Source organism: Eptatretus burgeri, chromosome 5 (genome assembly GCF_056783735.1).
Source record: "Eptatretus burgeri isolate ZD-2024b chromosome 5, Ebu_testis_v1, whole genome shotgun sequence".
NCBI lineage: Eukaryota > Metazoa > Chordata > Myxini > Myxiniformes > Myxinidae > Eptatretus > Eptatretus burgeri.
Genome location: NC_140965.1, coordinates 97,988,403 through 98,010,871, shown reverse-complemented (window position 1 = coordinate 98,010,871; position 22,469 = coordinate 97,988,403). Strand labels below are relative to the sequence as shown.

At 46.5% G+C, this 22,469-nt stretch overlaps 1 protein-coding gene across 10 annotated transcripts in view; it reads left to right on the top strand.

Moving 5' to 3' along the window:
* The window catches only part of LOC147027028 (uncharacterized), a 171,142-nt gene that overhangs the window by 63,458 nt on the left and 85,215 nt on the right, over positions 1-22,469 (top strand). For all 10 annotated transcript variants that reach the window (XM_085883089.1, XM_085883085.1, XM_085883087.1 and 7 more), the window contains 8 exons: positions 8,906-9,145; positions 9,390-9,413; positions 12,885-12,983; positions 13,098-13,196; positions 13,462-13,560; positions 19,470-19,667; positions 20,008-20,106; positions 21,092-21,190. In XM_085883089.1, the coding sequence (XP_085739215.1) occupies positions 8,906-9,145; positions 9,390-9,413; positions 12,885-12,983; positions 13,098-13,196; positions 13,462-13,560; positions 19,470-19,667; positions 20,008-20,106; positions 21,092-21,190 (957 nt within the window). The remainder of the gene's footprint in view (positions 1-8,905; positions 9,146-9,389; positions 9,414-12,884; positions 12,984-13,097; positions 13,197-13,461; positions 13,561-19,469; positions 19,668-20,007; positions 20,107-21,091; positions 21,191-22,469) is intronic.

Genomic DNA, 22,469 nt, shown 5'->3' with positions numbered 1-22,469 from the left:
ATGTTCGCAACATATTAATGTACATTTGTGCCAAATTTGGTGCTTGTATCACAAAATGCACAATTCTTTTGAATATTTGGGCTAAGCCGCCCCATGAGATACAGAAGCAAACTAGAGGGGGAGCACTCGGGAGAGTGCAAAACCTCTGCCGCCAATACTGCTCGGTCACTCAAGTGAACCTTATATCTTATTCATTAAATATGATGTCAACAGTGCTGACAGTTATAGTTCTTTTCTCCAACATTTGGGGGGGGGGGGACAGGGGATTTGGAGATCACTTACAACATGTACAAATGCAAAAAAAAGAAATCGAAATTGTTGAAAAAAAATTTTTTTTCTCGAACAATTTTTTTTTGGGGGGGTGGAAATCACTTAAAACATGTAGAAATGCAAAAAAAAAAATCTTTTTTGGGGGGGGGTAACAATTTTTTGGGCGGGGTTGGAAATCACTTAAAACATGTAGAAATGCAAAAAAAAAAAAATTGGGGGGGGGGAACCAAGTCCAAAATTTAATGGCATGATCCTTGGACCATACCTAACCCCCCCACCAAGTTTCGTCGAAATCCGTCGAGGAGTTTTTCCGTAATACTGTTCACAAACAAACAAACAAACAGAAAGGGGTGAAAACAGTAACCTCCATCCATCTTCGAAGATGGCGGAGGTTAACTAGAGGCGAGCACTCGGTCGAGTGCAAAACCTCTGCCGCCAATACTTCTGGGTCACTCAAGTGAACCTGATATCCTATTCATTCAATTTGATGGCAACAGTGCTCACAGAGTTATAGTTTGCAACTTTCCCTTTTACTTTTAACTTTTACATACTCGATTCATTCGTCATAACTAGATTCCTTGAGACAGAAATTGATTTTACGTGGGTATTAGTGTGTACTAGGTGCGGTGGGACGCAAGAAGCACGCGGGCCACCATCTACTCTGCTTTATTGCGCAGCCGGAAGCACAGTTCTGCCACCCCTAGCGGGCGAGGCATGATATACGAAAACCCAATCACGTGACACAGCACACTCCTCCCCTCGTAAAATGACCCGTCACATAACGAACGGATAATCACAACATGACCATCGAAAACCCATCAACACTCATAATCCTCCAAGTACCGCGGCCGCACCCTGACCCGCCTCGGACGGGCAGCGCTACCAGACAGCCCAGGCTCATAGGCCTCCCGGCTCGGTCGAGGTGACATCCTCGCCGGACTCGCACATTCCGCAACACCAGCTACCCCCGACTGCCCAGCCTGCTCGACGTCCCCGGGTAGGACGGCATCAGGCGAAGACCCCCTCGGCGCTGGCCCAGCCAGTCCCGGCGATACAACGTCAGGTGCCGGCGAGACTACCGGAGGGGGCCCCGCAACGTTCGGCTCGGGGAGGTGTGGGGGGGGTGACGCTGAACAGCGATCATGCATCTGGTCCACGTGCCGCTTCCACACACCCCCACCATCAGTCCGCACCATGCAATTCGCCGGCCCCAGCACCCCAGAGACCACCGCCGGCACCCATTTGGAACCGTGGAAATAATCGCGTACCATCACCCGCTGCCCCACCTCGAAGCTGCGCAGCCGCGTCGGACGCGACATAGCCCCACTCACCGACCCTCCAGGTCGCAGCAAATCTAGCCTGGATCGCAAAGCCCGTCCATAGAGACGAATGGCAGGCGAGTCACCCGTGACAGGATGAACTGCGTTCCTGTAATGGAGCAAAAAAACATCGACCACCGTCTGCACAGGTGCAACACCCCCCCTGCGCAAAGCCCGCTTCAACATCTTGACAAACGACTCAGCTTGGCCATTCGTCTCAGGATGATAAGGTGCGGACCTTAGATGTCAAATACCATTCTGGCGCATAAACTCATCAAATACACCCGCGATGAACTGCGGACCATTATCAGAGACCAGGATCTCCGGTAACCCTTTATTAGCAAAGATCGTCCGCAGCTTCTCTACCGTAATGCTTGCTGAAGTATGTTGCATTACTACCACCTCCGGCCATTTCGAGAATGCATCAATCACAATCAAAAACATCTTGCCATTAACTGGCCCCGCAAAATCTACATGGACCCTCTGCCAAGCTCGGTCTGGCACAGGCCAGAGACCCGAAGCTCGACGCGGGTTATCAGCATCTGTCTGGCACGTGGTGCAACGCTTAACCAATTGCTCAATGTCTTTGTCCAACCCCGGCCACCACAACAGGCTACGAGCAAGACTCTTGGTCTTCACGATGCCCAGGTGACTGACATGCAGTTCTTCCAAACACCGCTGCCTGAACCTCGATGGAATCACCGTCCTCATTCCCCACATTATGCACCGTTGGACCAACGATAGCTCCGCTGCGCGTGACGTGAAAGGTTGAAATGCCGGTGTCGAAGGCAGATCGCTCCAATTCCCCGTAGAAATCGCCCGGACGACACGGGCAAGCACCGGATCACGAGCCGACTCCACCGCGACCTGTCTGGCCGTGACCGGCCCGCTCTGGACCTGGTCCAGCGCAAACACGTCGACCCGGTCGCCCAGCTCAGACGCAGGTGGACCCTCCGCACACGGCAAGCGTGAGAGCCCGTCGCAGTTAGCATGCTTCTCGGTGCTTCGGAACTGAATATCATAATCGTAAGCACCAAGAAACAGACACCACCGCTGTATTCGCGCGGCTGCTACCACCGGCACTCCGCGTTCGGGTCTCAGGATGAATTGAAGTGGTTTGTGATCCGTCTGTAAAATGAAATGCCGTCCCAGCAGATATTGATGAAACCTCCGCACACCCCAGACGATGCTGAGAGCCTCCCGTTCGATCTGGGCATATCCGCGCTCTGCTGTGGACAGGGTCCGGGATGCAAAACAAACAGGCCGCTCGGAACCATCGTCCATCCTGTGGGAGAGCACTGCCCCGATGCCATATGCAGAGCTGTCGCATGCCAATAGGAGCGGACGCGCAGGCTCGTAGTGCACGAGGACCGTATCCTCTGTGAGCAGCCGCTTGACGCGGTCGAACGACACCTGGTGTGCAGGCCCCCAAGCCCAGCGCTCGTCCTTCTTGAGCAACCGCGTCAACGGCGCAAGTTGTGAGCTGAGCCCACGCACGAACCTTTGGTAATACTGGGCCATGCCAATGAACGCGCGCAGCTGCGTCTTGTCGCGAGGTGGTGGCATGCGCTGAATCGCCTCCACCTTCCGAGGACCTTTCAACAGCCCCTCCGGCGTGATGATGTGCCCGAGGTATTCCAAGCGCTGCTTGAAGAACGCGCACTTGTCCCTGTTTAAGCGCAGGCCGCACGCTTCTAGCTTTGTCAGCACTCGGGCAATGTTCGCCAGATGCTCGTCCGCCGTTTTCCCCGCAATGAGTACATCGTCCAGGTAGGTCTGAGCGGGCAGGCCAATGCAAACCTGATCCATGGCTTTCTGCCACAAAGCTGGAGCCGAAGCAATCCCAAAACAGAGTCGGGTATATCGATAGAGCCCTTGGCACGTGTTGATTGTTAAAAGCTCGCTACTCCCGGGATCCATCGGCAGGTGAAAATATGCATAACGCAGGTCTAGCTTCGTGAAGTATCGACTCCCCGCCAATCGCGCATATATTTCATCGATTGACGGCAGTGGATATTGCTCCACGCTGAGCCCCGGGTTAACTGTGGATTTGAAGTCCCCGCACAATCGGACGTCTCCATTCCGTTTCAGCACCGTGACAACCGGGGTGGCCCAATCCGAGCACGACACCCGTTCGATCACTCCACAGGCCTCCAGCCTATCCAGTTCACCCTTGACCTTGTCCCGCAGGGCATACGGCACCGGACGCGGTTTACAAAACCGAGGAACCACCCCCTCCTTCAAGAAGAGTTTCACCTCCATGCCCTTGAGTTTCCCAAGGTCGTCTCTAAACAACCGTTGATGTCTTTGAAGAATCTCCTCCAACTGATCCTCCCACTGGCTCGGCATGGGTTGCACAAGGTTAACTGCGGCCCAGTCTAGCCTGATGCGGGTCATCCAATCTCGGCCGAGAAGAGACGGCCCCCTCCCCCGTACGACGTACACCCGAAGCGTGGCGACCTGGCCTTGGTACCGCACAGACACGTCTGCCATCCCGACTGGCGTTATCTTCTCGCGGGTGTACGTGAACAGCGCGAGGTTCGACCTGATAAGCTTCAAGCCGTTGAGTCTACGCGCGGTCTGTTCGCCGATGAGCGACACCGCTGCTCCCGTATCGACCTGGAACGTGATTGGCGTTTTGTTCACTTCGACTTCCACCGTCATCGGGCGCGCCGTCGCCGGGCCAACTGAACCCAGGCTCAACACCGGCCGCTGGTTCCGCCCCGAGTCGCGTCGCACATCGCCGTCCCCGACTTTAACGGTGGCCGAAGCCCCACGGCACACACGCGCCAAATGACCCACCTTGTGACATTTCAAACACACGTTGCCTTTATACGGGCATGCACGGCGCAGGTGTCGACCTCCACATCCCAAGCATGTCCGCCGTGTCACCCCGCCGCACGCGCGGCCGCGTGGCGACGTCCGACCCGCATCGAAGGTCGTGCGCGCGTCCCGGGGTACTCGCGACCCCGCGTGGCCGGTGATGGCTCGAACATCCCCGCGAGTCTGCTCAACCGCCATGTGTGCTTTCATTTTCTCCACGATGTCCCGAAACGCCAGCCCATCATCCCGGGGCCTGTTCGGTGCCAATAAATCACCCAGCAGCCGATAATGCTCCGGCGAAAGCGAAGCGAGCAAGATTGACTTCTGCTTGCCCTCGTCGACCACATCGTTCGCGTGGAAATAGCAATCCAATTGCTCTGAAAACGATTCGAAGTCGTCCCCGTCGAAAACGGGCATAAGTCCGTATGATCCCATCCTCGTCGCCAACTAGTGTGTACTAGGTGCGGTGGGACGCAAGAAGCACGCGGGCCACCATCTACTCTGCTTTATTGCGCAGCCGGAAGCACAGTTCTGCCACCCCTAGCGGGCGAGGCATGATATACGAAAACCCAATCACGTGACACAGCACAGGTATATCCACCTGAAGTTCCAAAATCAGCCGCAATTATAATTTTGGCATGTTTTTTGTTGGAAATCACTTATAACATGTAGAAATGCCAAAAAAAAATCGAAATTTTGTTGAAAAAAAAAGTTGCAAAATTTTGTTTTTTTTGTCTAACAATTTTTTTTTGGGGTGGGGGGGGGGTTGGAAATCACTTAAAACATGTAGAAATGCAAAAATAAAAATTCAAATATTTTTTTCTAAATGCCCGCCATAGCGGCCATATTGGACTTTGGACCAAGTCCAAAATCTAATGGCATGATCCTTGGACCATACCTAATCCCCCCACCAAGTTTCGTCGAAATCCGTCGAGGAGTTTTTCCGTAATACTGTTCACAAACAAACAAACAAACAGACAGGGGTAAAAACAGTTACCTCCGTCCATCTTCGATGGCGGAGGTTAAATATGGAGGAGGGCTGGGGGTGGTTTAACGGGTATGGAAAAGATCATGGTTTTGGATAGGAGAGTGGAGTGCTCCGAGATGGTGGGGAACAGTTTCTTGAAGACCTGGAGGGAAGAATGAGATTGAAGAGAATGTTGATGTTTGTTCCACAGGCTGGAAAAAAAGAGGAACAAATGAGTGGAGATGAGCGGTGATTCTGAATTTTGGGAGTTTTACTGGAAGGGGGTTGCTCGTGGACCATATGTGCCCTTCACATACCTCGGGAGGAAATGCATGGAGAGGGCAGAGGGTGCAAGACCAGAAAGGTGGCGGAAGAAGACAGAGAGACCACGAACCTGTTGGTGATGGCAAAGTGATAGACCAATGGACTAGCTTCAGTGTAGGAGATTCCAATGATCTTGAAAGCTTTGGTTTCTGTGGCGTCAAGATGAGCAAGGTGTGAGACAGGGGTGCCAGCCCAGAGGGGAGAGCAGTACTTCATCAGGCTGTGGATGAAAGCTTTGTATGTGGTCAGGAGTTCAGGCGTGCCAAGGAAGGACTTTGCACGACAGAGGCTGCCCAGTCAGTGGCTGGCTTTGGAGGTGAACTTCGAAATGTTGTTTGCCGTTTGCCCAAGAAAGATTATGGCTGAGAGTGAGATACAAGAGTTTGAGTAAACGAAATTCTTCAAGAGAGTTGTTGGGAAGTCGATGGGAGGGTTTCGGTATGGTAATTTTGGAGAGAGAGATACAGACAGACAGACAGACAGACAGAGAGAGAGAGATATAGATAGATTAAAGACATATTCCAAGTGTTTGACCAGTTTGTGATTTTATCATGGTTTGCAGAGAGGGAAGAGTCTGCAGCCTGCCTGTCAGAAGGAAGAGGGATGCTATGACAGAGGGTGGAGTCATCAGCCAAGAGATAAAGAGGATTTTCCACATAGTCAGAGAGATCATTGATGAAGATTAGGAAGAGAATGGGTGCTAGAACACTGTTTGGGGGCACCCCAGCCTTGACAAGTAGAGGCGGTGAAAGGATTCTATTGAGGGCCACACGTTGGTTTTGAGAGTGGATGACGTCAGTCACCCAAGAGTAGAGTTGGCCTTGAATTCAATAGACATCGATGAGAGCAAGGTGGGATTTCAGACTATATAGAAAGCTCAAATGGTAGTGATGTTGATAGATTTTCAAGCAGATGGAAGATGACCTTGGGTCAATGACAGGGTTAAAAGAGCAGAGAGAGGAAGTGCAAGAGCAGCAGAGCAGGTTTTTAGGATCCGTGACCTGATGCCATCCAGTCCAGTTGCAGAATCACAGTTGAGTGTTGCCAGAAATTTCTCCCCCTTCTCAGGTGCACAAAAAAACACAGAAAGTCAACGATCAGTTGGGTATGACTGTGACGGATGGGTACAGAGAGGGAGGGGTGAGGGACACAATATTTGGAAGAAAACAGAATTGAGGCACTCGGCTTTCTCATGAGCAGTCGGCTGTGGTGCCATTTGAAGTGAGGAAACGGGATGGAGAGGATGAATGCACCAGAGGCAGACTTAACAAGGTGCCACCAGGTTTTCGAGGAGGGAGACAAGTTTGAAAGTTCAATCTTGAGGTTGGACCGATGTTATGTTCTGGCTCTCCTGAGAGTGGACAAATACTTGTTATGGTCTTTGTGGAACGATCTGAGGTTGCCTTCGGTCGGATTTGCCTTCCAGGAGGAAAATGCAAGTTGTTTCAAAAGAACTCCCTCACTGCTCAGCTTTATAGCTTATACTGGCTGCATTTTATTTTAAACTCATTATCAAACTGTTTGTTCTTCATTTGGGAGGTTTTGCAACGCTTGCAATTGCCACTTCAGTCACATTTGCTCTCGGCCTCACACAAAACTACAACACGGAAGATGCCCATCAAACATAACACCGCTTTTTATGGTAATTATTTTATTCTGTTATTTTATGACATATAAATGACCCTTTCGTATTTTTTTTAGTCTTTACTCCATGGTTTCTTCTGTGAATGGAAGACGTGTTGTTACGTTAGGTTGCAGGAGACCCAAAAGGCCGTGGAGTATTGTCTCCCCCGGTGGATGTCACGAAAAGGAATTCGATTCTGGCATGGCAGGTCCTTGCAGCTGTCTCTCACGCAGGGCGTTTGTGAAAGCATTTGTCTGCAGCCATAACAGGAGCTTCGTCTCACCCGGCTGTTCCAAGCATGCCCTGAAATACTTGTTTAACAGCTCACACCTTCATATCATCTTCAACCTGATTATTCTTGGTGATTTATTTATTTATTTAAGACTACCTTTTAAAAGATATATTCGAATTGTTACCTTCTTAGACATATTTCTTTAAGGTATATATTTTTATATGATTTATTACATTGTGCTTTGTTTACAGATACCCTGCCGGCATGCCAACTTCCTCATCTCGGATAAATACAGGATTGACTTGCAACTTATAGAAAGGATTATTTAAATCTCTAACAGACTTCATTCATTAGCAATTGGTTCATCAATGAGATCGCAAATGATCCAGCAATTGGAAGATGATAAATGAATGAATCGGTGACTATTATAATAATTAAGTTTAGGTCCTACTCGAAGTAGTTGGAAAATACAATGCAATATTAATTAAATAAATCAGATATCGTGAGCCACCTGTTGTTCCCTACTTGTAAGATGAATTGATTACCAAAACGAACGCTCTAAACTTGGGTTGGTCATGCCACAGGAAATTCTACTATTCCCTCGGTAGACAGAGAGAGAGCAAAAATTGATTCTGCGAGTGAAGTGGAAAGAATGGAACTTATCTGGTGCTGCCATTTTGGCTGCTTCGGAGAAATGGAACACATGAGCAGCATTCCTTTGTCTCACCGTCACTCTTTCCGTGAGCACCTCTCAAACTTACCAACAAAGAGACAACTAGAATAGCACTCGGTAGAGCGCGTACCTCCACCAGGCCGAATAGTTTGTTTTGTAGCCCACTGATAGGCTGGATCTGCATTCGGACTTCAACCGAAATCTAATCACCTTGTTCTCGTCACCTTACCCAACTCATCCACCAAGACCTGTCATAATGTGTTTACAAATTTTTGAAATGTCATGCTATGTATCGTTTTTGGTATAATAAATAAATAAATCACCAAGAATAATCAGGTTGAATATGATATGAAGGTGTGAGCTGTTAAACAAGTATTTAAGGGCATGCTTGGAACATCTCTCAATGATGAAGAATCACGTAAATAAGTTAAAGTATCCATATCCAGATCCGGATCTTCGCCAAAAATCAAATAAATTTGTTGTTGTCACACACCCAACGTGTCCACCAAGTTTCGTCCGAATCCGTCCACAACTTGAGATATCCTGCTCACAGACAAACTGACACACAAACAAACAGGGGTGAATACATTACCTCCGTCCACCCTCGGTGGCGGAGGTAATGATGGCTTCGGCAGAATGCAAATCTGTTCTTTATTGTCACCTCTCGCTACAGGATGGATTCACACCATTGGCAGTTGCGCTCCAGCAGGGACATGAACCGGCCGTGGCCACCCTATTAGAAAGCGACATACGGCGTCCTGGAAGTCGGGAAGGGCAAGGGGGTGAAGGCAACAAACCACCACCACCGCGCACTCGTCTCCCTGCATTGCACGCGGCAGCCCGCAAGGGGGACACGCAATCTGTGGGAATAATCTTGGATGGAGGGGTGCAGGGTGTCACCGAAGTCTCGAAGGTAAGGACCGATGAAAACTTCTCATCTCTCCAGTTATTGTTTTATTTCCTTGTCTTTCAGCTTACATGAGATTCATATCCTCCCACGACCCCAGGTTAAATAAATGTGCTTTGTGACAATCTCACCTTCACGTAACGAAATATGCTGCACTGGTTGAGAAAAATAAAATACATTCAACTTATAATGGTGTTCTCATGATAGTCATTGACCGAATGACTGCATAACTGACATCTGTATCCCATAGGAACGAATCAACAACACAACGGAGGTATGAGAAAACGAAACACCTATATTCACTCCTTTTTGATCTCACCTGTAATACAATGGACATTTAAAAAGTTTGACAAACAACACGCTCACAATATTCCAAGACATGCCAATGCATTGATGTATGTATGTATATGTATATATGTGTATATATATATATATATATATATATATATATATATATATATATTTTTATATCCATGAGTATGTATGATTTCTAAAAAGAAAATTTTAAAAGGGATTATTTCTTTATATATCTACTCATTAAGTTTTTTTTTTTTTGGCCAGACCTTGGACGATTGTGAGTACCCTATTCGAAAAACCCTCTGAACTCACAACATATGATGATACAACTTTAAACCACTTAATAATATTGTTACGGCTGTGGAAATTCGCACACCATAAAGGGCCCTCAGGTGATGTATCTCCATAGGTACATGTGTAGTTAGCCCAAACCCGTTGTATAGAGGGAATTTATGTGATCCATCCAGGCTGCGACGCTTTGAGTTGGTCGTTTTTCTTTCTCTATCTTTTATTTCAAACAAACAGCATCTCAACAACCACGCCATCCCCACCACAGCGCTAACCACACAACAACGCCACACCACCACCTTCGCCTTTACCTTCACAACTTCATCCCACATCATCGCTTCTACGGCCATTCCCGCACCACCTGTGAACACTGAACGTCGGGCTGTCTCGGGCCCGTTCGGCGATTGGTGCCGAACGCACCGAGCCGCGAGCGCGAAGGCGGCCTTTCCGAGGGGAAAATTCGGATCAGAAACGCTTCACGCCCACTTCCCCCCTCCGTCCAATGGGCGAACGCGAGACGGCTTGGCCCCGCCTCCAAGCGCGCATGGGTGAAGTCCGTTTATGCAAATATGCGGATCCAGGGAGGTTCACGCCCCTTTTTGCCTGACCAATGGCTGAACAGAGGGTGGCGTGGCCCCGCCTCCAATCGCATTTTGATCCGCATATTTGCATATCGGCTTCTCCTGAGAGCTATAAAGGTGCGAGCGGAAGGCGACTCGGGGGCTTGAGTTGAGCGGTGGGAGGAGAGTGTGGAACTGGAAGGAGAGTGTGTTGTCGAGGAGTTGCTTTTGGAGACAAGGAGCGTCGCGTTGATGGAGTTGAGTCGAGTGCGCGCAGTGGAGCTGCGGGTGGCTGGTCGGGGCAGGGGAGCTTGGGTCGGAGGCCAGGAGGACGGCAGTCGGCAACGAGGCTGTGGTGTGGGGGATCACTCGTCTCGTCGCGGGACCCAATTCAGCCAGCCACTCCCCTCCCTCAGAGCATCAACAATTTCCCCTTCCCCCCCCCCATCCGCGCTGAGATAGTGCAAGGGGGGGGTCCCGTTCCTGCCCCACCCCAAACGTGGTGTCAACAAGCACGCCAGGGGCCTGGAGTCGGGGCACAGCGGCACGGACACTTTGCAGCTTGCCCGCCAAGACCTCCCCGGTCTCGCGGACCTGGCCACTCCTCTAGGTCCCGCGCACATTTGGCCTACGGGCCTGTCTGCCTCCTTGTCTGTGAGGGTGGCTTCTTTCTTTTGCTTTTGTGTACATGTGTGTTGGCGCCGTCTGTGAAGTAAAACTGTGTAAGTGTTGCCGTGTGTACACGTTAGTCGGTTGTATCACATTTGCTTTTTGTGCATAATTGTATGGCTGTAAATACGTGCCTTCCGTGCTTGTCTGTGTGTGCATGTGAATAAAATGCTTGCTTGTTGAACTGTGCCCGTTTCACTTCGTCTTTTCTCTATTGACTCTCCATCCTGCTTCACGTAAGGGGTTCGTAGTGGGTGCAACATCCCGGTAATTAATCGGAACCGTCAAGGCCGACGATAACATCGCTCGGTTATCACTGTAGCACGGAACGGACCGCTTAAGTGGTTCGTGTCCGGAGTCGGCCTGTGGCGTGGTATGATCGCCCGGTCAACCATTCGCGCAGGTACTTTGGTAGATCGAATTTGGCGAGCAACCCTATCCTGCGTGGGTGGGCAATTGGCATTTTCGTAGTGGGTGCAACATCCCGGTAATTAATCGGAACCGTCAAGGCCGACGATAACACCGCTCGGTTATCACTGTAGCACGGAACGGACCGCTTAAGTGGTTCGTGTCCGGAGTCGGCCTGTGGCGTGGTACGATCGCCTGGTCGACCATTCGCGCAGGTACTTAGGTAGATCGAATTTGGCGAGCAACCCTATCCTGCGTGGGTGGGCAATTGGCATTTTCGTAGTGGGTGCAACATCCCGGTAATTAATCGGAACCGTCAAGGCCGACGATAACACCGCTCGGTTATCACTGTAGCATGGAACGGACCGCTTAAGTGGTTCGTGTCCGGAGTCGGCCTGTGGCGTGGTACGATCGCCCGGTCGACCATTCGCGCAGGTACTTAGGTAGATCGAATTTGGCGAGCAACCCTATCCTGCGTGGGTGGGCAATTGGCATTATCGTGGTGAGGTTAAACCCCCACCCGTGACTAGCTCCCGGCGTTGGTCCGAGAGGGTCACGACAGAATTGTCCTTCCGGTGGGCGACGTGCCGCGATTCGAGCTACGTGGCCGTTCGCACGCCGGCGGGCGCGAATTTGCAACAATATCATGGCTCAGTTGATCAATGGTAGTTGTCCATTTTCTTCACTCAGTTTTGTGTTTAGACAACAATATAAAATGTTTAAGTGGGGTAGCTTTCGATGATTGTTTTCCATGATAAGGTCACAATAAGCATCATATTGAAAGTGACATGATTATGAACAAAGGGCAGCTTGAGTGTTTGGAAGGATCCCGAATTGGTCGTATCACGGAAGTAAAAGCGCAACTTCAAGATTCACCTGCATTTGGATGATAACTGTTAATCGACTAAAGAACAGCTGAGTTATTCTGCAGAAGAAGAGCTACCGGTGATTATATGCTATCATATAATTTATTAGTCCCCTACCGGTTTCACCGGATGAGACTGTAGGTTTGCTCTCCATCTGTCCGTCTGTCCCACCAGTATTTTTTCAGATTTTTCCCCCCCATACCCATTAACATGCTCAACTGAAACTTAGTGCATGGCTTATTATGATAAGTTACAGATCAAGTTCGAATTTCAGGGCATTTCATCAATTTATCGCAGTTATGCCCTTTCTGGACTAAGAAAATATCACGTCGGCAGGGGACATGTATTACAAAGCAATTCTCGCTCTTATTCGATTTTGGTTACAATGACACAATTGCTCTCAAAATCATTCTTGCAAGTCCCAAGTGGCACAGACAAACTTCATCTTCAACCATACTGAATGACAGAGCAACAAAGCAAAGTTGGAAGCAATTGTGTGGGATTCACTGAGGAATGAACGAACGCAAAATGTGAAAGAAATCTCCGACTCCAAATGTCGCATGGTTTAAAATATTTGGAAGATGTGCACCTTTGGAATAATAGGTTGTATTCTGTGTTTCGACGCATTGCAAAGTGCATTGTTCTTCTGTCCATCAGAGTGGATTCACAGCACTACACATTGCTGCGCATTATGGTAGCCAGGACGTTGCTGTCCTGCTGCTTGACCGAGGTGCCGACTGCAATTTCAAAGCTAATGTGAGGACATTCAACGTATTTATTTATTTATTTATTTATTTCTATTTGACGTTTTCTTGATACTCAGTTTATATAAAATGTTCTTACGTGCGTTTATTCCTTCGTCCTTATCAGAACGGCATAACACCCCTTCATGTGGCCGCAAAACGAGGACACACGGAACTCGTTACTACCATACTGGATCACGGTGCCACAATCGATGCAGGAACGAGGGTTAGTCGTCTCGTAGTTCTCATCCATGATAAGTTTGACACACATCACCAACTCGAAAATTAAAACTGAACTTGTACAGTGCTGTTCTGATGAATAATCAGGGTGTGAGTTCAGTCAGAAACACGAAATATAATCTGGGATTTTAACAACCATCTTCTTGCCCACATGGTGGTTCCTAACATACCTTTCTTGGTTCATGATGCATCCCTGTTTTCGATTGTCTTTTTCATTTTCTTTTTTTTTGTCTGTCCATTTTGGCTTGAAGGATGGTCTAACACCGCTGCACTGTGCTGCCCGATCCGGGCACGAATCCACTGTTCGGCTGCTCATTGAGCGTGGCACGCCTATCCTAGCACAAACAAAGGTGGGTGTCACATCACCTTGTAGGTGTTCTAATTAATGCACACTTGGTACTTTAATCAGACCAAGATCTTTGAAATCTGATTTGTCTGTTACCCTTTGCATCCGAAGAAGGCCGTTCACATGAAACATGTGAACTACCTGAAAATTAGTTTATAGTATAGAAGCTACTGTCAAGACAGCAACCACACTCAAAAGTAGCAAGCAGACTAATTTGGTATCAACAAACCTCCACTTATTACCAGCAGTCCAGGCAGGATTTTTTTTTATTTAGTCAGGGTGCTGGCGATAACTCACCCACTCTTCATGAAGGGTACCATGGGATCTTTAATGTTCATCAACTGAGAGCAGACAGGACATCTAGTTTAACGTCCATCAGAGGGAGCACACACACATTGATGAATCGCCCTGCCTGTGAAACACCACGTTGACAGTTTATAGCTGGACCGAGATTTTTGGGAGTGTCAGAATGGAAGATCTGACAAAGTATCCCAATTCTTCCCACTCACTATCATCAGTGTCAAGTTGTAAATGGACTGAATATTTACAGTTGATGTCACTGGAGGCACAGTATACATGAAGAACAGAATATCCTTGTGACTCAACATCAACAGAAATTAATGTGTGAATCATACGATGTTTCAGAGTGTGTTTGTGTGTGCGTGCGTGCATGCACGTGTGCGCGTGTGTCATTGGTTATCTCCATTTGCGGGTTTGAGTTGATGGAACAAAGTCCTCCCAGGACTCAAAGTATCCACCTCCGCTTCATTAAGGGATCACAGTTCATGGACCAAGCTGTTCAACTTTGTTGTTCTCAGAGTTTTGTTCCGAGAGCTCTTTTCAGGATCGTCACCGAGCCCCGGCCTGCCTCCGATTGTAGTTTGTTTGTGGTAATATTCCTGGAGATAGTTTTTAAAATCCCATTGAGGTTCTTCTTTATTATTCCTGCTGCTACAATTATCACCGGTGCAATTTTGATGCTCTTCAGCTTCCAACATCTCTTGATCTCATTTTTGAGTTCCTGGTATTTGGTCATTTTTTTGGATTTCTGCGTTATTTAAGCCAAAATCACTGGATATTGATATCACAATCAGCAATGCTGTCTTTTCCTTTTTGTTCCTGAGAACGATGTTTGGTCTCGAGGCTTTGTTTTATATGTTCACGCTCGATGGGATCATCAGGCCGTATATGAGCATGACGTCCTCATTATCAATGATTGCCCTTGGTTCGTATTTCCATGAGTTTGATGGAACTGGGATGTTGAAATTTTTGCAGACTTGCCAATGATTCACTTTGCATACTTTGTTGTGCCATTGTGTGTAAAGTTGTTCTGATAAGTTTTTTTTTTGCATCTTGAAAGCAGGTGACTCGTACTTTGTCTTTTTGTCTTGCAGAACCTACACTTGTCCATCTGGCTCAGTCCTGCCATCTTTTTAAATCCACTGGTGTAGTGTCCTTGTTCTTGGGCATTTATTATTATTCGTTCTCTGTCCCAGTTGAGGTGACCTCTTCTTAGCCATTCCAATGAACCGCCTTTGTCGATCCCAATTTGGTCCATTTATTTTTTTTAATTTTCCTGCTCTTTTATCGTTTTCCCAGTTGTTGTTGTATATTTGTTGATCTTTTTGAAAAAATTGTATTTTTTGCAATTGTTGGGGCTGTATTTGTTGTTGTTTCATTTTCGTGTGTGGTATCTTCGATTCACACCTGTTTTTTGAAATTTCTTGAAAGGTGAGTTTGGGATACTTTTTCAGCTTTGTTGTGTTAATGTTTGTTTACAAATTGAATCCAATAGTCTGTTGAGAATTTCACATTGTCAGCTCGTCCAACACTCGTCGCACTGTGCACCTGGTCTAGTTACATCAGGCCGCTCCCTCCCTCTCGTCTCGGTAGGTACATTCTCAGGATGCAATGTTTTTGCAGAACATTTTGTGGATGCTAAGGAGTTTTCTTGTTTTGATGTCCAACTTACTGATTTCTGATTGGGGCCAGTTTATTTTTCCACAGCTGTATTCGCACACTGGTACTACGAGTTTGTTTATGGCTTTCATTTTGTTTCTTGGGGAGAGGTTGGCTGCATGGTTAGGGTGATGGGTTTGGTTTCCAAGGGTCCTGAGTTTAAATCCTGCTCAGCCATTGAATTAATACCACGTGGGGTTGACTCAGCCTGTCATCCTTCCGAGGTCAGCAAAGCGAGTACCAGCTTGCTGGGATGATTGAGCCATTCGGGTATCCTGTGTCGGAGTAGTGACCCATCCAGGATTGTGCCCAATAGCCCAGGAGACTGCTTCATCAGTAAATACATATGCATACATATACACCGACGCTCTTTACAGTGTGGTCCCAATGGATGTGTGTGTGTGGGCAGAGGTACGTTTTCAGGACCAGCTTCATTCTGCGATTGGTGATTATTTTGGTATTCGCCAAAGATAGGTATTCTTTGGCAATTGTTTTGCGCAATAGTTTGTGCCATATTTGGTGGCCCTCTCCTGCTCCAAGATATTTGTATGATGCTTCGTTTTCTAACTGCTGTATTGGTGTTTCAAGGTTAATTTATATGTTGTCTGTTATTGTTGGTGTACCTTGTACAAATATGCACTTTTCACACTTATCTAGTCCAAATTCCATTTGAATGTCCTCAGAGAACCGTTTTACTAGTTTTAGCTGTTCTGTCAATTTTTCGTCATTCGATGTGAAGAGCTTTAAATCATCCATGTATAGTAGGTGTGTCACCTTTCCTGTTTCTTTGGATGTTCTTCTATTGGTTGTTAGGGTGTATCCATGTACTTTTTTGTTGATGAGGTTACTCTGTGGGTCCAGACTCAGATAAAACAAACGGGGGGGAGAGAGACTGTCTCCCTGGAAGATCCCTTGTCGTATCTTCATATCCAGTATTTTGATGTTTCCTTCTGAATACTATAATATCAATGTGGTATTCCAGAGCTCCGTTGCTTTCTCGATCAGTTTGATCATTAGGGATTGATTTTGTATATTTGCATGCATTTTATCATCCATGAATGTGGGATACTTTCGAAAGCTTTCTTGTAGTTTGTACAGGTGGTGGACAATTTGGTTCTTCGCATTTTGCAATTTTCAAGCATGGCCTTGTTCAGTAGTCGGTGGTCAATTGTTCCATGACAACCTCTCTTACATCCCTTTTTGTTCTTCCTCCAAACTTCCTTGTTGTGTTAGGTGATGGTACATCATTTCTGTAACGATTCCTGTTTGAAGTTTGTATGTTGTTGGTTGGCATGTTATTGGCTGGTATTTGTGAGGAAGTTGCATTTCTTCAGATTTTGGGATGAGAAAGGTGTTTCCTGCTCCAAGCCACTGATCCACTGCCTTTTTCCTCTTAGATCAGTTCGTTGAATGTCCTGGCATAGTGATTGTGGAGAGCATCAACCTGTTTCCGCCAGAAATTTGAATTCCATCGGGGCTTTGGCATTTAAAGTTTTTGGCATTTTTTGAAGTTGTTTTCTCATTTCTACTTCATCAAAACTCACTGGGGGGTGTTTCCAAGATGTTGTTTCTTCTTTTCCAAGTCTGGGATCCATTATGCTTCCTTGTTATGTTCCTTTCGATCTTCAAAAATCCCTTTCTAGGATGTTTCTCAGTTTTCTTTTTCAGGGGGAGTGGACACATTCTGCACTAGTTTCCCGAACTCGCAGTAGAATCTATTTGGGTTACTCTCAAACTTGTGGTTTTGTTTTCTCCTGTTGTTTGTTTCTTATCTTCATACATATATATTTTTTATCTTCCTTGCTCTCATTTCTATTTTGAGTTTGTATTCAGCACCCAAGCATTCGAGGTCTTTCTCTTCAATTTTCTATTTGTTTTTTTATTCTTTGGATTCCTTTTTTAGTTTTGGGTTTCTCTTTCTTTTCCTGAACTGTTGTATCTGACCTATTTCCTTTCTCAGTTGCTCTCTTCGTGTCTCTAATCTCCGTTTCCATGGTGGGATTTTAGCTTCTATTTGGAGGGCCTGGTTTTTTTTCTTCTTCTGTTGTTTGCCCGTTACTTTTTATTGATTGAATATTGCTGCTGCAAAACACACTATATTGATTTTTTTTCAGGGTCGATGATTTTGAAATCATTTTTCTAATTGAATGGTTTGTCCGCCTCACTAAGATTTTTGTCTGTTTGTTGTTTTCTCTGCCATGGAGCTTTGGTCTCTCTCTTAGTTTTATCAGTTTTATCTCTTCTATTTTGTTGGCTAACTCTTCTTCTAACCTACACTACTCTTCATCATCTTTACCCTCCTGCTCTCCCTTATTCTGCTGCTCTCCCTTGTCTTTCTGCCCATCATAATCTGACTTTTCAACTCTTTTCCCCTTTGTCTGTGCCTGAATCGCTTGGTCCTTGTCTCTGAATCGGTCTTGCCTCTCTTTCATGGGGACACCTCACTATCTCCTTTCACCACACTCTTTCTTTACTGCCTTTGGACCGGCTGTATGTCGGGGTTTGGGTCTCCATCCTGTTGCACAACCAAAACTTCCTCTCATGCCATCTCGGCTAAATCCCTGTATTCACTTTTTACACCTTCAAGTGAGCACTTAGCTCCCCTCACTCTAATCACTGTTTCCACTTGTTGTCTTGCCCTGGATGCAATTTCTTCTAATCTCTCCTTATCTAGATATCTTTTAATTGTTGAAAAAAACCTCAAATTTATCAAGGAGACTCTCTCCACCCTAGCTAGTTGCAGTCATTCATTTCAGAAGGTGCAGTCATTATTTTTTCAGCGCACTTTCCTGCTGCTCAGAGTGGCCACACAGATATTTAGTTTCCTCTATAGGAGGCTTGTGACTCTTTGCTTGAGATATTTTCCCCTTTTTATCAACACAAGATGTTCCATTGTTTCCCCTTGCCTCGTCTTAATCACCTCCTCCCATTCTGCAGAAGGCCCCTCCGCCCCAGGACTCGCCGTGCAGCTTGTCCAAGACTCCGGTCCATACACGAGTCATGCAGCATTGCACTCATCTTACTTTTCCCCCACCTTCATTGCCAGGGCTGATATCTACCATCAGGGTCGATTCCCTGGAATTTCCCAGTGATCAATGCATCACCACAGTCCATCACATTTGCACATTTCATTTTCCTCATCTCCACATCCCTTGCATCCATCCATCCATTGGGACCATACTCTGTGCAGAGTGTTGGTGCTGTCAAAGCAGTCTCCTTGGCTATTGGGCACAATCTTGAATGGGTCACCACTCCGACACATTTTGCCGACCCCATGATGACAGGCAGAGTCAACCTCACCTGGTATTAATTCAACAGCTGAGGGGGATTTGAACTCAGGATCCTGGGATCCCAAGCCCACCACCATAACCATTAAGCCAACACCAGGCATTCCACATCCCAGTGGGTCGTGTGTGTGCGTGCATGCGTGCGTGCGTGCGTGCGTGCTTGCGTGCTTGCGTGTGTGTGTGTGCACATCTGATTAATATGCACTCCTAAACTGCTAGATGGACTAAGTTGAAATTTGGTAGTTGTACTTGCAGTGTGCCTCGGAAGGTTTAAGGTACTAAGAAAAATCATTATCGCAGGTGTTCTGGAGGGGGAGATGACGCAAATTGCCTGTAAATGTGTATCATGTAGCACGTAGCTCAAGACTCAGTTTTGTCCATAACCTCGTCCATATCTTTTTTAGACATCCTGTTCACAGACAAACAGACAGAAAGGGGTGAAAACATAACCTCCGTTCATCTATGGTGGCGGAGGTAATAATCTGTGAAGTTGTTTCGAGGTTTTTCCAGAGAGGCAGAGAGGTCACAGATATGCACCGAAATAGGAGAGGGTCCAGGACACTACCCCAAAATAGGAGAGGATCGAGCCTCCAAGGGTAGAGTGAGAGAAAGAAAGATGTTCAGAACATACTTTGGGTTCATACTTGTCATATTTGTCCTTCCACAGAATGGCCTTTCCCCACTGCACATGGCTTCTCAGGGTGACCATCCTCCCACCATGCGGACGTTGTTGGCTGGGGGTTCACCTGTTGATCCTGTGACTCTTGACCTTCTGACACCTCTGCATGTGGCTGCCCATTGTGGGCACCACCGTGCTGCTCGGGTACTTCTTGAAGGAGGTTCTGACCCAAATGCCAAAGCCTTGGTAAGCCAACGAGCTGATTTACTTAAGATCCGGTAATATACTCCATCCTCATCACAAGAGCAATATAATGAACACGTTAACCTTCGGACGACGATTTGACAAAACAAAAGACAAAAGGCATTGATGCTTAAACATGATTTTAGGAATATCTGCATGACTCTGTCCTCCGAAGGTTCATGTAAACCAAACCTTCAGTTGCAGGTGGTATAAAACAACAAATGTTAAAATTGACATCCCATAAAAATTCACAATGAATGCTGCTTTATCAACATCCTCAGTGTTATGCTGGATGTGAAGTGGTGTGACTGACCTTCCTTGACCCATCAATGTCATGCCCCAGAATGGGTTCACTCCACTTCATGTTGCCTGCAAAAAGGTCCGGCGACGTGTCATCCAACTGTTGCTTCGTTTCGGAGCTTCCTTACAAGCGACGACACGGGTATGCCTGACCATTATGCATACCACATAATGATAGTCAGATTGTACTGTTTGTCTCATCGGCTTGTTTTGGAGTGGTGTAAACATTCTATGTTTCTTTTTTTTTTTTGGAAAGACTTCTGAGGTCTGTCTTTACAAAACCTGTATGTTTGTTGATGTAATATATCTTGTTGCTTTTACGTTCAGGGATATAGCCAGACGGGTTCTTCCATGAGCCTTTACTTTGTGGAAAAAAATGCTTTACAGGCAGAGTGCTCATCTGAAGTTATTTTATGGACTTGCTGGCACAACATGTAGGCCAGATGAAATAGGGGGAGGATTACCCCCTTCCTGCATATTAGTGAACCAGCTGGGTTTTATTTCTCATGATTGTTCTTTCCCACTCTTCCCTCCAGAGCTTCAAGCAGACAGTGCACCACTACCTCATGTCATCTCCCATCCTTAGTCATGATATTTATTACCCTCATTAACCTTTCCTAACATAATCTTGCTTGCCGATTTCAGTCTCTCTATCTCTATCTCTATCTCTATCTCTATCTCTATCTCTCTCTCGTTTATTCCCATACCTGTTGTGCCCAATTGTTGCCCAACTGTCCTCTTCCATGAGCTCCCTCTCTTGGAGAGAAAAAAGAAATTCCATTAACAACACAATGGTTCTCTTTTGGTTTCCTTGCTTTCCAGAGGCTTAAAATTCAAACCTTTTATACTACTATCTTCAACTGGATTTGAACCCACAATCTCTATAATCTGGTTTAGCATTCTCACCACAAGGCCAATTTACCTTCAGCATTCTCAACCTACGTTGACTTTCTGAAGGTCATCATCCTGTGTTTCTTTGTTGTTGACAGTCCGATATCATGCGATGAAGGTTAAACTTGTTGAATGAATATTTAGCCCTAATTTATATATGATAGGTAAAATATTTTGACAGTAAACATACATAAGAATAATTAATGTTTTTTTTTTATCTCTGTTGTGTAATACAGTCGGGCTTGACGCCACTCCATGTGGCTGCATTCATGGGAAATGCAGATGTCGAGACACTCCTAATGCAGAATGGAGCTCAACCCAACGCGACAAACACGGTTCGTTTGTACTCGGTTGTACAAAAAAAGTGTTTTTACATTATTGAGTGATCGGAATACATATCTAAGGCTGGATAATGATCCCACAGTGAAACATAATGCACCCTTAACTCAAAAATGGCTGCTTTGAAAAGAACTGGCAGATTAGCAGTGTAGGACTATCACTGGTTATACATAAACAAGGGAGTAGCACTGATATTATATGGACTACCAAAGATACATGAACAGGATGTCCCATTAAGACCTATTGTGTCTTTCGTGGATTCCTCTTCATGCAGAACATTGCATTATCTTGCTTGCATTACCAGCAAACTGATAGGCAAAACTGAAACAACCATCAGAAATAGTGGCGAGTTTGTACAAAGATTAAAGAATATCACAATCCGTGATGAATAGGTGATGGTATCATTTGATGTCATCTCACTCTTCACAAATGTTCCAACGGATTTGGTGGTCAAAGTGACACGGGAACGCCTCAATGAGTCGGATGACTGGAAAACCGCCTCCCCAAACAGTCGGCTGATACCAGATGACATCACAGGGTTGCTGGAAATGTGTCTGGACAGTGCAACGTTCATGTATGATGGTATGCATTACAAACAGATCTTTGGAACAGCGATGGGCTCTCCGGTGTCTGCGGTGGTATCAAACTTGGTGTTGGAGGAGTTAGAACGGAAAGTCTTTGCTGTGAGCAATAATTGGTCACCATGACTCTGGTACAGATACGAAGATGACACATTTGCCATCGTGCACGAGGATAAAGTAGAACACCTCCTGGAAAAACTTGGTGATGTTTTAACCTTGCATACAATTCACCAACGAAATGGAGGACAGACAATTGGCATTTTCCAGACGTGGAGGTACACAGACATCATGAATGCTCTTTGGAAATGGCTGTGCATAGAAAACCAACCCACACCAATAAATTCCATCCATCCATTGGGACCATACTCTGTGCAGAGCATTCGTGCTGCCTAAGCAGTCTCCTGGGCTATTGGGCACAATCCTGGACAGGTCGCCACTCCGACACAGGATACCAGCAAACTGGCACTCATTTTGCCAACCTCGGAAAGATGACAGGCAGAGTCAACCCGACCTGGTATTAATTCAACAGCCGAGGAGGATTTGAACTCAGGATCCTGGGATCCCAAGCCCACCACCCTATCCATTGAGCCAAGACCAGGCATGTGCTAATAAATTGCTTGATTTTAATTCGTGTAATCCTGTCTGTCACAAATGTAGTGTTGCTCGCACACTTGTGTTCCAAGCATGGACAATT